We start from the raw sequence: 16,731 nt of genomic DNA on the forward strand, positions 1-16,731 counted from the left end.
GATCTTCCTCCAAAAATATACAAACAGCCAATAAGTTCATGAAAAGATGCTGAACATCATTAGTCATCAGGGAAATGCAAATCAAAACCATTTCACATACATTAGGATGGCCCAAATGAAAAAAGACTGATAATAACAAGTAATGGCAAGGATGCAGGGATACTGGAAACTTTGTACACTGCTGATGGAATGGAAAATTATGAGCCGCTTTGGAAAGAAGTACAGCAGTTTTCAAAAGGTTAAACATGGCGATATCAAGTTCAGTCATTTCACTCCTAGATATAGATATCCAAGAGAATGAAAACACATTTGTTTCAAAGTTTTTATGTCCACACGAAAACGTGTACACAAATATTCACAGCAGCATTATTTTTAATAGCTGTAAAGTGGAAACAACCCAAACGTTCATCAATTGATGAACAGATGACAAACAGATAACTAAAATTTATGCAATGGAATTTTATTTGGCCACAAAAAGGAATGAAGGAGTATTGATACATGAACTAATAGAAAGTACCTTTGAAAACACTATCCAAGTGAAAGAAGCCAGTAGCAAAAAAAAAAACACAAATTATCTAATTCCATGTGTATGAAATATCCAGAATAGGTAACTCCAGAGAGGCAGGAAGTGAACTGGAGATTTCCAGGGTCTGGTATAATATAGAGTTGAGGGAATATAGGGAGCAAATGCTAATGAGGTTGTTGAGGATGATGAAAATGTCCTATCATTGATGGTAGTGATGGTTGGGTAACTTAGGGAAGATACTAAAACCATTTCATTGTATGTGAAGGTCTGTAAACAAGTCAAAATAACATCTGGTATTTTGCCAGGGGAATGTTAGAGTTCGTAAACAAGTCTGGATGGTGCCTGGCAAAATGCCAGAGGGAGTGGTTTGAGAAGTTACAAAAGCGAGCCATTAAGTGTGGAGATTCCTTATTGGTTGACTGATGTATCTAGTTTATGCTAATTAAGATAAGCTGTGCAAAATGTATAAATAGCTCTGTTGTCCTACAATAAACGGCTCCCATTCCTGCTGTATCAACGTACACAAGTTATTCGTCACCCCCCAGCTATTTTGTTTGCAGCCGGACTGCGGCAATTGTATACTTTAAATGGGTGAGTTGTGTGGTATGTGAACCATATTCCAATAAAGCTAGTACTTTATTTTCCTCTCAGTGCTGAATTTGGAATTCAGGCCTCACACATGCTACACAAATGCTCTACCACTGAGCTACATCCCCAGCCCAAAGCTATAATTTAAAAAACCCTTTGGGAATCTATGTTATAATACTCTTATCTTTTTGTTGTTCCTCTTTTTTTAATATTATTATGTATGTTTTTCAGATCTTTATTTTATTTATTTACTTTTATGTGATGCTGTAGATCGAACCCAGTGCCTCACATGTGCCACACAAGCGCTCTACCTCAGCTCTTTTGCTGTTCCTCTTAATGTCACATATTAATATCATTGTGACTTTTAATTTATTGTAATTTCTATTATGGTAAAATTTGAAATATTCTTGTTAAATTTTTTTCCAAAAGAACTTCATTATCAACTTGTCTTTGTGCCCAGACATGGACCTTAATTAAATCAAGAGATTTGTATAGAATGACATAATAAGAACAGAAGATTCATGTTACTCTTCCCAGCATGAAACAGGAAGAGTCTGCATCTACTTATCATGTTGTTGGTTCTAAAATAGTTAATGCACCAGAGCAAAGAGAATTCTTTTTCTTGTTGAAGACTCAGCTATTCCATTAGTTTCTATGTATTAATCTTATAATGCAAGTTTAATCAGCTCTCTGCTGTTGGATTTAGAGTCCAGCCTCTGCTGTTACTAATAGTGCTGAAACTTCTTGCACTTATGTATCTTCCTGCATTCCCAAATATGTGTCCATACGTTCCTAGAGAAAGCAAAAAAAGGACAAACGTGTGCTAACTGGCTGGCTAAAGAAACCTGATGTTGCTTACTTGTGCTTCACATTTTAGAAACTATGCATTAGGATTTGAATATATTTTGATGGACTATTTTTTGTGCCATTTTGAATATGTTTTTGTGTGCCATTTTCATTTTAAAATTTTTCAGATGGCCCAGGACTGAACTTGAATTGAAGCAAAGCTCCATTTCAGCCCACAATATTAAATAATCATTTCCACTCGTGTCAATTTTGGGGGCAGGGTGATGGGGTGTGGGTACCGGGGATTGAATTCAGAGGAACTCGACCACTGAGCCACATCCCCAGCTCTATTTTGTGTTTTATTTAGAGACAGGGTCTCACTAAGTTGCTTAGTGCCTCGCTTTTGCTAAGGCTGGCTTTGAACTCACAATCTTCCTGCCCCAGCCTCCAGAGCCACTGGGATTACAGATGTATGCCATCGCACCCAGCCACTTATGTCATTTTATAGTCATCTTCATTTATATTATTAGTGCTACAAGATTGAATGTATTATGGGCTGGGATTGTGGCTCAGTGGCAGAGCGCTTGCCTTGCACGTGTGAGGCACTGGGTTTGATCCTCAGCAGCACATAAAAATAAATAAATAAACAAAATTTTAAAAAAGATTGAATGTATTATAAAGCTTTATAAACTTAATGCACTTAATCTATAAAGTTCTAATTAAGACCTTTTAACAAATCTGCTATTTCATTACTTATTATCCAGAAGTGTAAGTCTGAATCCTGACACTCTTCTCTGGTCTTTCTATCTCCAATCTTTCATTTTGCTTGCAAGTTAATAGTTTAATTCTATCAAGAATCAAAATAGTAATGAATTTTCCCTCCATGTCAGCAAACCTGCAGGGATGTTTTTCTTATACACACACACACACACACACACACACACACACACAATCTCCTTCAAAATAGTCAGAAAACATCATCTGTCTTACCTGCAAATACAATTTGTCTGATTTCAATTTATTTTCCAATTTTAACAATCTCTTCGCCTGCTCTGGAACATCCAACTTCATCTTTATCATGCACTTCGTTTCCCGCACAATTTCCAAAATTTTGGGATCAAAATTAACCAGCAGCTTCCCTGTTTCTGGATGTCGCACAAAAAGTGTGGCTTGTAAAGCTACAAATAAATGAGCACTGATATTACTTATTCTGGATTTCCTTTATGCTCCCAGCTCTGTTTTCATGTCTGTCTTCCCCACTGAACGACTAACTTCTTAAGAACAGAACAATAGCACTGATGCCCCGGGTACTAAGGCCCAGTCAGTATCTGTCACATGGTCAGTACTCAAGACCTCAACGGATGAAGGCAGAGTGTCTAGAAAGCCCTAAAATAAGATCCAGAGAGAGAAAAGTTGACCAATTACTGAGAGCCTTTGTGCTGTGAACCATGGTACTTTTCTGAGTGAGTCAAAGAGATCTGTGGTTTATTTTTGTGGATTTTTACTTTACCCCTGAAAAAGAAAATGGGCAAAGATGACACAACTCATAGATTTCAAACTCTTTTGCACCCTGACTCCAAACTGGCTTCTGTACCTGAACTCAATCTCCATCCTGAATTATTTTTATAATGAAGCTCAATATCAGTAACAAACATTTTTAAACAACATTGAGTTGTGAAGTCAGAGTGTAGAGGAGGATTTTTTTACACTGTGTCTTAGAGGAGCATTGTTCATGAAAATCGGCATTTTCAGATATACCTTTTATTAAGAATTGAAATACAAGATCCCAAATTGTTCTTGCTGGCTAGCCTTAAATTATTTGCTACCAGTACTGAGAATTTAACTCAGGGACACTTTACCACTGAACCTCATCCCCAGTCTTTTTATTTTTTTATTTTGAGATGGGGGTCTCACTAAGTTGCACAGGGAGGGCCTCACTAAATTGCTGAGGCTGGCCTCAAACTTGCAATCTTCCTGTCTCAGTCTCCTATGCTGCTGGGGTTATAGGCATGTGCCACGATGCCTGGCATCATAACATTTTATTTTATTCTGTAAGGACAGAAAGGTCTACAACAGAATGAAGATGGACAAGGACTGATGGCCAGGAATGTTCCAAACTGAGGGGGCATCTCATTCCCTGTGACCACCAGCAGAGGATCTTTGTCAAGTAAGCAGCTTAAGGAGGCTGAAGCAGGCCCCCAGCTCCTATCCCAAGCATCTACATAGTTAAGCACAGTTACATCAATGGAACACAGGAAGCCTTCCAGAACAATTCATTTTCCATTGACTGGGCTCATGTGAAACAAGTTCCCTTTATACTGTTAGTGTTACTTGGCCCGCTTCTCCTGGGCACCAATCCACTACAATGAGTTTATCGTACCTGATACAGGTCAGCTGATGTTCTCAGGGGGAGTAAACCCTCCAGGAAATTTGATATAATCGTCATTTATAAAGATAACCTGATCTCTGCTTATTGGACATTTAAAAAATATCTAAAGAGTCCCCTCAATGTGCCTGGTACCCATCTTGACCCTTTTAGGAGGAGTACAGTGTTGAAGTGGCACCCCCTTTCTCCACTGAAAAGTCTTAACTGGGCCTCTCCAGAAATCTTCATCCAGACTGATTTTAGGACTGTCAGCCAAAGAGTCTCTGCAAAAGAGTTCAATGTAGATAAACTTCCTATTTTCATGTCCCCCTGTTTACTTGGCCACTGGCCAAGAAGATACCAGCACTCCAGGTGCTGGGCACCCCCTTACTAATTTTTCACAAACATATCCAGTATAGTACTTTGAAAAAATGTGCAAAAAAGGCCTCTGGCCTTGAGCTGGGCTTCACAGAGATGTCTACATTTTTAAGATAAGAGAAGTTATCAACCGGGCTCCATGGTAACAGCTGGCAGGGGGAGAATAGAAAGAGGAGAAGAAGCTCTCCCCTTCTCAGGTGTTGTCCTTGAAGGGTTAAAATGCCCAGAACTGCGAAAAAAAAAAAAAAAGCTGCTTTTATGTGAACTTTTGAAGACTGTGAACTTCTGAGCCCCTCCCCTTATATGCTGGGTATAAAACTCCGAAACTCTCTGAACTCGAGGTTCAGGGGATTAATTGATTACAGCAAAAGCTGTGCCCTCTGAACCTGGCTGCAGTCAAATACAACTGTGCCTTACCTCCTTTGTCTCTACAACAGTGTAAAGGTTAAGAGAACAGACTGAGTGAATCCTGGCTCTGCTATTCACTAGCTGTGTGATCTTAGACAAGTCACCTAACCTCTCAATGCCTCAGTTCCCTCATCTAATACACAAAGACAATAACAGCTCTTCCTAGGGCTGCTATTAGGATCAAAGGGATTTGTTTATGCAAAGTGCTTAGACAAACCTGGCACACTGGTGAGCACATAGTATATGTTAGCTATGACCACTATTTAAAGCATACACAATGAAACAGACACAGGGTATCCTTGGGATGTGAGGAGGAGATGAGGTGAACACATAAGGCAGTGTCATGAGAAGGAACTGTAGACAAAATGTGTGGAGGACTTTGGAGGAGGAAAACATCATTTTCAGCCAAGAGGAATAAGAAAGGGCTTTATGGAACTGGTGACTGTTGAACTTGTATTTGAACATGTAAAGATAAAAGGAAGGGCATTGGGGACACAAAAATCCAGCAAGACACCAAAAAAGTAGAAAAGTATGTGGCATTGTAAATGCAAAACAGTACACACGCCACACTTTGGTTGTTAAAAATTCTCTTTTGCCTTTTTCTGCTCTGTGAGTTTTCAGCTTATCTTGAAGTTCCATGGGGAGCACTGCTCCATTAGCAGGCTTTCATTAGAATCCCCAGGGGCCATCTACAGTGCATTCTCCAGAAATGGGTGGTCCATGAAAGTAGTTTATTGAAGGCTTAACTATGCCAGTTGGCACTGGCACCCTGTGGGGACTGGGGAGCTGTCCTCTAGACTGTAGGTATGCAATGAACCAATGGTCTGTGTATAACTGCCATGTCCCCAAGAGCTAAACTACAAGAGTTCTGGAACCAAAAGGTAGAAACAGGAACAGCCCCTCTCACCATCACCCCTAAGCACCTGCAGAATGTGTGCTCCCCAGGCCTGCAACTCCATGCTCTGCCCAAGGGGAGATCCTGGTTTGGGAGGCAGACAGAACTCCACCAGGGAATACGGGAGGAACTGCACCAAGGTCATGGCTCAGAGCTGAAGATTGTGGTTTTGACTTTATGGTTAAGACGGGACAAAACAGGAAACTCAACTGACCAACAATTGAGTCCACACGAAAATCACACCCCGATGGAGACAGATGGGGGAGAACCATCCCCGGCCCCACAGTGAGCTCTGCCCAAAGCCTTGGCAGAGGCACCTGAGCCTCAGAGGCACCTGAGCCAGCCCTAACACTATTAAGTCACTGGAGCTCAAAACTGAAGTCCAATGCAACAACAGAAAAGGAAAAGGAAAAAAACAGATGAGTGGGAAAGGAAAAAAAGAGAAGGAGGAAGGGAGGCAGTGATTCTATCTCCCCTGATTGGGACTGAGATTTGAATTGACAACATGATAAAACAGAATACGGATAAATCTATGGAGAGGGTATCTATAACATATTTTCACTTTTAAATACTGTTTTTCAGGAGAAAGTCATAATTTATGTATATCAATTTTACTATCATGATAACTTTTGCTACTAAAATCCAACTGTTGGACCAGGCATGGTGGTGAGGGCCTGTGGTTCCTGCTAGTTGGGAGGCTGTGGCAGGGACATCACCAGAGCCCAGGAGTTCTAGACCAGCCTGGGCAACACGGTGTGACCCCATCTCCAAAAAATGTTTAAAAGAAAGAAGAAAATCAGAAGATTAATAGGAAAATAAACCACTGTTATCATCCCTAAATCTAAATTTCAACTAGCCTAAAATTATGTGAAAGGGATGTAAAATATTCTCCAGAACCATGAACTCACTCAGAGTCCCCAGCCCCCACTTGTGGCCCTCTTACACTCACCATATTGCAACTGCGAAATCTCCCGGACCCAGGCTGTGTGGTAGATCACCTCAAATTCCACCAGCACATAGGAGATTTTGTTATACTGACGGATGACAGATTTACCTTCCAAACTTGACAAAATTTCGGAGTTTTTCTGTGTTTTTTTTTTAAGGGAAAAAAGAAAGGTATATTTTAAGAAGTTGCAGGCTGTTTTCATAAAACCTTATATTTAAGATGACAGCAAAGGGTTATGCTATCCATTGAGGCATGTAAGAGATGGGGAAGGCCATGGAAACTGAAGATACGAGTAGGAAAACATTACCAGTAGAGAGGGAGCACTGCAAAGGAAAGGATTTAAAAAGACAGGTCTTGCCAGGTTCGGTGGTGTACACCTGTCATCCCAGCAGCTCCAGAGACTGAGGCAGAAGAAGAGACTGAGGCAACTTAGTGAGGCTCTAAGCAACTTAGTAAGACCCTGAATCTAAATAAAAATATAAAAAGGGTTGGGGATGCGGTTCAGTAGTTAACCCCTGGGTTCAAATTCCTAGTACAAAAAAAAAAAAAGGTCTTGCTGGGTGCAGTGGTGCACATCTGTGATCCCAGCAACTCAAAGAGGCTAAGGCAGGAGGATCACAAGTTTGAGGCCAGCCTCAGCAAATAAAAAATAAAAAGGAGTAGGGATGTAGCTCAGTGGTAGAGTTCCCCTGGGTCCAATCCCCAGTGCCTTCAATAAATAAATAATAGAAAAAGAGAGGTCTCTAGCCCTACAACCAGTCCTAGGCATTAGGAGTCTCCACCTTCAAGTCTCTAGTCCGTCCCTACAACTGACTGATACTGTGAATATCATAGCAGAATCCTAAATTCCAGCACCAAAAAAAAAAAAAGTAGATATATATCAAAGAATTAAAACCAAGTTTCTTTACATAAAATTGAAAGATTTAGGTTTCAATTCACAAATGCCAAACAAAGCCATCTCTACTCTCCCTCTATAGTAACTTGAGTCCCCACCTCAACCTTTTGCCTAAGGCCAAGGTTTTGTTTATGCTTTTGTTTTTGTTTTAAAAAGAACTTTTTTAATATTCAGAACAATGAAATAAATGATAACGGCCAAACCAAACAGCAGAAACTTCATACTGAATAATGCCCTATATAAAGTAATAATAAAATGACTTGCAAGACTACCATTTTATAATTATTTCATTCTGCATTCAGCCATACGACACAGCAGCAAGAAAATCACTCTCTGCCTCTTACATGAAAACAAAACTAAAACAAAGAAAAGACAAAGTGGCAGTTTCGGAATGCCAACCAGGCCTCAGACTAGCCTGTTCTTGAGAAATCTAATAATTGTAAGGACATCAAGAATGAACACACTGTTATGCCCTGTCTAGGGCTAAGATCCTCTCGAAGGAATACAGTCAGTATGTCTCGCCTTCGTTAAATACATATCCGTGAACCATCTGTCCACACATGGAAGTAAGCTTTGCGCTAGGCCTGCACTTTACAGCATTTTCAAACAATTATTTTTAAAAAGTCTTTATAAAGTGTCTGTATTATTAAAAGACATAACATTATGAGATGCACCAACTCTGAGATAACTGTAATTGAACTGGCTTATCTACTCAACACAAAAAAATTGACTGAGTCTCAAGCATATTTATAAGCTAAATTTTCTTTGCCCAGTAAAGAACTGACCTCATCTTATCGGGCACAAATATTACAGGGTAAAATGTACCTGCAAAGCAATTTTGTATTAAAATCACCACAATACACACATATTATAAATGTAATTATTGGCTTACAAAGAAATAGTTGATGGGCTCGTTGATCCGGCGATAGAGCTGCCTCACCCAAAGTATCTTTCCTGCAATAGGAGGCATATTGCGAGCAAGAGGAGGATCGTCTTTTTGAGAATGATAAAGCTGTAATTAAAATATGGTGTTAACACTTGAATTCTAAAGTGGAGAAGTACAATAGTATTTGTACAGTTACTTAACCATTATTCACATGTTGCATATAGAAGGGGTCACTAATTATGTAAATGTACTTCAAAAGAATTGATAATTCGAAGCTCAGAAACAATGATGTTTACAATATATGATACTTAATTCTCTCTTCAACCTTTATTTCCTATTGCATGTATTTTTTTTCCTGCCCAAATTTTATGGACACTTTCAAAGGAAGAAGCATATCTATCCCAAAATTCTCCAGAGCCAACCTTTCCATATTTAAAAATACTAACTTAAGTGGGCTTTGCCATACACACAACTGACTGCTGTGGCAAAAAGACAGTTCTTTAAAGTAAAGAAGTGGTGACCTGGCTGTCCAGCGACATGCCCCACCAGCACCTTCCCACGTGAGGAAAGGAACCTTGAAGGTCCTCAGCAGTGAAAGAGATTCCTCCAAAAAGCTTGGCACTGGAGAGTGTTCAGATTATTTTTCTTTTTTTGTACCATGACTATGCATAATTCCATTCATAAACAGGCCACTTGCCTTTTTAGTAGCTTCAAGTTCAGCCACATAATACTGAAGAATTCGCTCAATTGTGTGGTTGATTTCTAACTGAAGACAGGGAATGTTCAGCTTCTGAAATCTAAAAGTAATTAAAGCTGAGTCATCAAAAAGGAGGTGAGAAATATACTAACTACAGGTTCATTCACCTGACAAGATATTCATACCGGACCTCACACACTGGACTAGAATGTCCCCTGATGAAAGAGGCAGGGACACCTACACTCTCCTGGAGCTTATGGAAAAGGCAGCTTTCAGTGAAGAGTCACACGAGCAATGGTTGAAATTAAGAGGAAGCTGGAAATGCATATAACAGGGGACCTGGCCAAGTCTGAGGAATCAAGACAAACTTCCCTGAGGATGTGACATTTAAGCTGACATGAAAGAGAAGAGTGGAAAATGGCTCAGTAAAGGTGCAGTGGAGCACAATGAATGTACCTCTGCCAATGTTAGTGCTCAGGTAATTCCAAGTAAGCAGAGCCCTGATGATGACTTTGTCCACCAAACAGCACCTCCACTGAGAACAGTGATGCACAGGAAGTAACAGGACCATAATGTGGATAATAATATGAATTGACAATAGCGTCCATAGGTAAAAACAAAACAAAACAAAACAACGGGGGTGGGGACAGAGATGGAAGAGAGAGACAGAGAATGAGGTGGTCAAGAAAATGGTACCTGTAGACTGCAGTACTGCCACTGGTCAGAATTACATTATGTCTGAATCTTACAATGGTCTCTCAAGGTATGGGTCATCATTACAGAGATATGGAACTTGAAATTGTGTTTTCAGAAGGACAAGCTGGACCCAAACCCAGATCCTCTGACTCCCAGAAGAGTTCCTAAAGGGACCCAACATGGGACTTGGGTTACCTACGCCTGAGCTGGAAAAGTAAGGCCTCTAGTCCAGCTCGTCCTTCTAATCCAGATTCCCTGCCCGCTGCAGGGGAACTGCTGTTTGGAGTGGAGGAAAAGGAAACTGAGGGAGAGTAGCTTTTAGGTGCTCTTACCACAAAAAGAAAGAGAGGGGGTAACTGTGTGAGATGATGGATATGTGAATTGCTTGGTTGCAGTAACCACTCCACAGTATACATCAAAACATCATGCTGTACACCTTATGTATACGCAATGAAATGAACTTTAAACAAAAAATATAGGAGATCGATCCCTCAGAAGAAAAATGAAAAATTTTACTCTTATATAATCTCACTTTGGGAAATGCCTTCAATATGTAGAATTAAACATTATTCGTTCCCTTCCCAATAACTTACAGAATTAACCTTGAGCATATTACAGGACTGGGGGTGGGGGAACATGGCAGGTAATTTCATTTTGTTACTGAAAGACTTCTACTATAAAAATGCAATGAAAAAAATAACATCCTCTATTTCACATTTTTATCAACCTATTTAATGGTAATTGAAAGGTTAACATTTTAAGTATTCAGGTTAATGTAGGAGAGATTTCTGAGCAGTATCTTATTTGAAATTGTGTTTTCAGATAATAAGTGTCCCACCTAGAGACGGTACTGCTTAAAGTATTATAAATACCTTTGCAGCAGCTGAAGAGCCTGCTGAGAAGACAAGATTTTTCCAAAAGTACTGTTCATAAATGCTTGTATTTGTACCTAAAAAATATTAATATTTACATGATTTTTTTATGTTAAGGAAGAGATTAGTTAATGAATTTTCTACAGAATCAAATAGATTCCAAGATATATACCCATCTAGAAATGCTCCATCCAGTATGACAGCCACAGGCCACATTGTAGATCTTGAGCACTTAAAATATAACTACTTAGAAATTAGATATTTGTAAATGTAAAATACATGCAGGATTTCAAAGACAAAAAAAGATGATGTAAAATAGCTCGTTAATGATTTTTATATTAATGCCATTTTAAAATTACACCATTTAGAATGAGCTGGGCTGAATAAAGCATAATTATTAAAATTAATTTCACCTGCCTCTTTTTACTCTATTGATGTGGCTTCTAGAAAAATCAAAGTTACATGTGTTTTCCATTTGCAGCTCATTACTGTATATCACTGTTTAGAGAATTTATGAAAGGACTGTCCCTTACCAAACATTTTTCTCTGGAACATTTAGAATGTCTAAGTGTGCTCATAGAGCAATGTAATGACACTACACACCAGGGGCAACAGTATCATTTTCCAACACTGCTACTCTCAGAAACATCTTTGCCACTATTAAGGAGGAATGAACAGCAGAAAATATTCTTCCAAGACTCCTCCTATCCCAAGAAGTGAACTCCAAATTCCTGATACCAAAAGAAGGAGCTGAATCACTGTGCAAATTACTTTTACAGATTATATTGGTTAGATCTACTAATATACATCACACCCACGAACTGAACATTGGAAAAGGAAGGAAAATTGAAACACTGCCACCTCAAGCAAATTATCTGTTACAAGGCTAATCTGGCCTCTGAACTTACTGAAAGCTACAATGTCTTTTAAAACATAAAAATCCTTAGTAATAAGTCTTTAAAATAATTTAAAAGATAAGTTTTTTTAAAAATCTCTATTGCCAAGCTGAGGTTGCTGCTCAGTGGTAGAGCACTTGCCTCACATGTGTGCGGCACTGAGGTCGATCCTCAGCACCACATAAATAAATAAAATAAACTTACTGCTTCTATCCAACTAAAAAAATATTAAAAAAAACAAAACTCCATTGCGGGAGGAGGGTGGGAATGGGCGAGGCTGGGGTTGTGGCTCAGTGGTAGAACACTCGCCTAGCATGTGCAAGGTGCTGGGTTCGATCCTCAGCACTACATAAAAAATAAATAAGTAAAATAAAGGTATTGTGTCCAACTACAACTAAAAAAATGAAATAAATAAAATAAAGTTAAAAAAAATTCCATTGCCATAAACATTTAATTCCCAATGCATTTTGGAAGCAAACTCTATCCTACTCAACTAATCCAAAATTAAAAGTAATAACTAAAATATGTCTTAACATTAAAGAATCTAATTGTCAAAAGCTAAAAGGAAATCTATGCCAAAAATAAAAAGCATTATTATTAGAATGATAGAATTTTATGAATTTTTAAAATTATACTGCCCATATTATATGTAATATAGTTTTTTAAATTAATACATGCAACAAAATTATTTCTGTGTTTGTGTGTGTGTGTGTGTGTGTGCGCGCGCGCGCACACATGTTCATGCACATGGCAGGGCGTGCTGGGGATCTACCACCAAGCTATATCCTCAGTCTTGCTACCACCCAGGCTTGCTACCACCAAGCTATATCCTCAGTCCAAAACTGACTTTTTTTCTTACTTTCAAGGCAAGAATTTCAGATGCAAAAAGAGGACCAAGAATATTCTTGTCCCTGCCTGTGTCTCCAGGATGTTCTACAGCAAAGAGATTGTTTCCTGGGGCTAAACTTGGTTCATTGGTAGTTTTCAGTTAGAAAATAACAGAGGTCATATAAGTCCAAAAGGTAAGCAATATATTATAGTCTCATCTAACATATTTTGTCTTCTCCTCCTCATGCCTCTTGTGTCCCTTAATCTGTGACACAAGTGAGATCAGAGGTCTTCAGAGATGTCCTCTGTGGCTCCAGGAAGAATGCAGGCATAGGGCACAAGGCCAAAGGGAGAGTGAACCACCTTCCCCAGCTTCTCTCAGATATCTCTGTACTTAAAGAAAAAGGACTACAGATGGGCACAGTGGCACACGCCTGTAATCCCAGTGGCTTGGGAAGCTGAGACAGGAGGATCGTGAGTTCAAAGCCAGCCTCAGCAAAAGCGAGGCACTAAGCAACTGAGTGAGACCCTGTCTATAAATAAAATACAAAATAGGGCTGGGGATGTGGCTCAGTGGTTGAGTGCCTCTGAGTTCAATCCCTGGTACCACCTCCAACCCCCATTAAAAAAAATAAAAAATAAAGACTATAAATTCTTTCTTACACTGGAAAAAATGACGCTGGCACAACAAAAATGAAATGCAAATTTTAATGTAAAGTGAAAATGAGCCATAACTCTAACAGCCCTTCAGGTTTCTGATTATTCACTGACATCTGGCATTGTATATGTTCATTTTTCATTAAAACAAAAAGTTAAAAAATATTTGTGGGCTCCTTTAAAACATTCACACTGCTAACATTTTTGTCAATTCACAGCAGGAATGTAACATAAATACTAAATATGTGAACATTGATTCTATTACAGGACAGTGCTACTGATCTTCAGCTTTCCTAAGGAAGAGCATGTATAACTACTCACCTCCAAACTATTGATTTTTGTCATAAAGTGCACAAAATCTTTGTCGAACTCTGTCCGTCTTGGATCCAGAATGTCATATTGTTTTTTCTGTACCCCTTGATATATATTTTTGAATTTTATTGCCATGATATCTATTCCTTCTATTGTAGAATTACTCAAGGATGTATATGTCTGAACAATCGTTATCATTTCTGAAATCTTAAACAGAGAAATGTTATTTATTTATTGGCAGTGCTGGGGATCAAACAGCACTGGCTAGGCAAGCACTCTACCTCCAAGCAGCAGCTGCAGCCCAATGCTATTTTATATTTTTTAAATGAGATATGAGGCCCCTTCTCTAAAACAAGTTCTTAATGAATCATTGGTTAAAAAATCAAACCGACAGACAGGCTCTAGAATCATTTAGATCAGACCAACCTGGGCTGCTTTATCGCTAAGCTATATCCCCATCCTCTTTTTGTTTTTGTTTTTTTTTTTTGAGCAGGGTCTAGTTAAGTTACTAAAGCTGACCTCAAAGTTGTCTTCTTCCTGCCTCAGCCTCCTGATTTGCTGGTATTACAGGTATGCACCACTACTGGACATGCATCCGGCTGGTCATTCTGACTTTGAATCTCAGCTTTTTATAACAGGCTCTACTTAGCTTGACCCTTGGGCTCTCCTTTTAAACTACTTAAGAGTTCACAGAGAGGAATGGGGCTGTGTCTCGATGGCACAGTGTTTGCCTAGTGCATGTGAGGTACTAGGTCTGATCCTTAGCATCACATAAAAATAAAGGCATGCTGTCCACCTAAAACTACCAAAAAAAATTTTTTTAAAAGAGTTCACAGGGGTAGTCCAATGAGGGTATGCCTCCTGTGCCCCACTCACCAAGAACAGCCCAACCAGGCTAAATCTTGGCCACAATTCAGAATAAGTTTGATAACCTATATTTGAGGGTCTGGATGCCAATATCCACCAATTACACCTGGGAGAAATGCCAGTCATTCAAGGGGATCTCAGTGCAGAGGAGTTGGAATAACCTAGCAATCGGGCCACACTTCAGGCAAGGCCTGTGGATTGCTGCTTTAGCTCTGATTGCTGAGCTCTGGTGCTTAACTTTCTATTCTTAAAATAAGAGGCAGGGCCTTCCCAGAGACAAGGAAGAGGTACAATGCAACTACCCATTACCATCACCACTCAGCACCAAAGGAATGCCCAGGCTGCTTTTCATAGACAGATACCCATTCTGCCTAGAATCAGACTTGCAAACCAAGGATCTTTACTGCAATTAGGTTATTACGATCTACCAAACTCAAAATTGTACCCAGGTTGGCAAGGTTCCTTGTTCCAGAAAAATTAAGGGTAATTAGGACCCCCTTCAAAGTTCATGCTCTAGTGGTTCAGAAACATTATTGGATGGAATGTGTCTCAGTGTAGCACCATCCTAGCATGCACAGGGTCCCAGATTCCCTCCCTAATCCCCAACACCACAAAGAGGCAGAGGAGATTAAGCATCTTTGTGGAACAAGTGCTGACCAATGGGGCATAATTATTAATTTGAAACATGTCAATATCCTTCTAACTAGCCATATCTAAGAAATACAACAATTTCTTAGATATGGCACCAAAAAGCACAAGGAACAAAAGAGAAACTAGATAACTTGGGCTTCATAAAAATTAAATACCTTTCCTTCAGAGGAGAGTTAAAAGATAGCCCACAGAATTAAAGAAAATATTTGCAAATCAAATCTAATAAGGAATATACTCAAAATATATAAAGAATGCTTATGGGCTGGGGTTGTGGCTCAGTGGTAGAGCATTTGCCTCACACGTGTGAGGCACTAGGTTCAATTCTCAGCACCACATAAATATAAATGAATGAAATAAAGGTCCATCAACAACTAAAAAAAAATGTTTTTAAAGAATGCTTACAATTCAACAATAAAAATATAAACAACTCACAATGTGCAAAACATTCAAACAGACATTCCTCCAAAAATGAAAAATAAATGGACCATAAGTACATGAAAAGATGCTCAAAATTATTAGTTATCAGGGAAAATCAGAACCACAGCGAGATACCACTTCACATCCACTAGGACCGTCAAATTCAGAAGGACAGATGGGATAAACAAGTGTTGTTGAGGATGTAGAGAAATCTCAGCTTTCAGACCTTGCTAATTATAATGTAAACTCATGAAGCTACTTTGGAAAAATGTTTGGCAGTTCCTCAAAGACAAATATGGAGTTGCCAGTGGGGTGCAGTGGCAGGCACCTGTAGTCCCCAGCTACTCAAAGAGCTGCAGTGGGAGGATCACTTGAGCCTAGGAGTTTGAGACCAGCAGGGGCAAATTAGTGAGAAAATATGGGGTTGCCATATGACCCAGCAAGTCTCCTTTTATGTAGATACCTGAGAAATAACAACACATGTCCACATTAAAAACTTACACACAAATGTTCGTAACAGCATTATTCATAATAGTAAAAGAGAGGAAGCAACCCACATGTCCATCATCAGATGAGTGGATAAATATGTATTCATGCAAAGGAATATTCAGTGATAAAATGTATAGTGTGCAACATGGATGAACTTTTGAAAACATCATGTTAAATCAAAGAAGCCAAAAGACTAAATAGTATATGATTCCATTTATATACTATGTCCAACATAGACACATCTATTAACGACAGAAAGTAGATTAGTGGATGGTTAGGCAGGGAAGAGGGGCAGATAGGATGTGACTGCTAATAGGTTTAGGGTGTGTTCAGTGGGAATAAAAATATCCTAAAATCATATTTTTGGTAGCTGTGTGAAAATATTAGGAACCACTGACTTGTAAACTTTAAATGGGTAAATTGAATGATATGAGAACTTTGTCCCAATAAAGCTGTTAAAAAACAAATAAAAGAAATAAAAGCCCCATAGCAGTATGTATTAAGGACCCCACTTGGTCATTTGGTTCTCTATTTTCCTATCCTGGATGAATCAGGAGATTTAAAAATAAACACTGGCCTCTGGACATGTCTGGGAAATGCTCTTCAATCTACCTCATGTCCCTCCACCCCCCCACTTACCAACAAAAGATGAATGGGATCCTAAAGACTACCAGGA

General features: G+C 39.1%; 1 protein-coding gene across 1 annotated transcript in view; it reads right to left on the reverse strand.

Annotated features, from left to right (window-relative positions):
* Positions 1–16,731, reverse strand: part of Dnah8 (dynein axonemal heavy chain 8) — a 286,408-nt gene that overhangs the window by 223,338 nt on the left and 46,339 nt on the right. The window contains exons 12-17 of the mRNA XM_077801771.1: positions 13,641–13,838; positions 10,939–11,015; positions 9,371–9,470; positions 8,680–8,799; positions 6,896–7,031; positions 2,891–3,078 (exon numbers count right to left, since the gene is read on the reverse strand). Of these exons, the coding sequence (XP_077657897.1) occupies positions 2,891–3,078; positions 6,896–7,031; positions 8,680–8,799; positions 9,371–9,470; positions 10,939–11,015; positions 13,641–13,838 (819 nt within the window). The remainder of the gene's footprint in view (positions 1–2,890; positions 3,079–6,895; positions 7,032–8,679; positions 8,800–9,370; positions 9,471–10,938; positions 11,016–13,640; positions 13,839–16,731) is intronic.

This window comes from Urocitellus parryii, chromosome 8 (assembly GCF_045843805.1).
Source record: "Urocitellus parryii isolate mUroPar1 chromosome 8, mUroPar1.hap1, whole genome shotgun sequence".
In the NCBI taxonomy this organism is placed as follows: domain Eukaryota; kingdom Metazoa; phylum Chordata; class Mammalia; order Rodentia; family Sciuridae; genus Urocitellus; species Urocitellus parryii.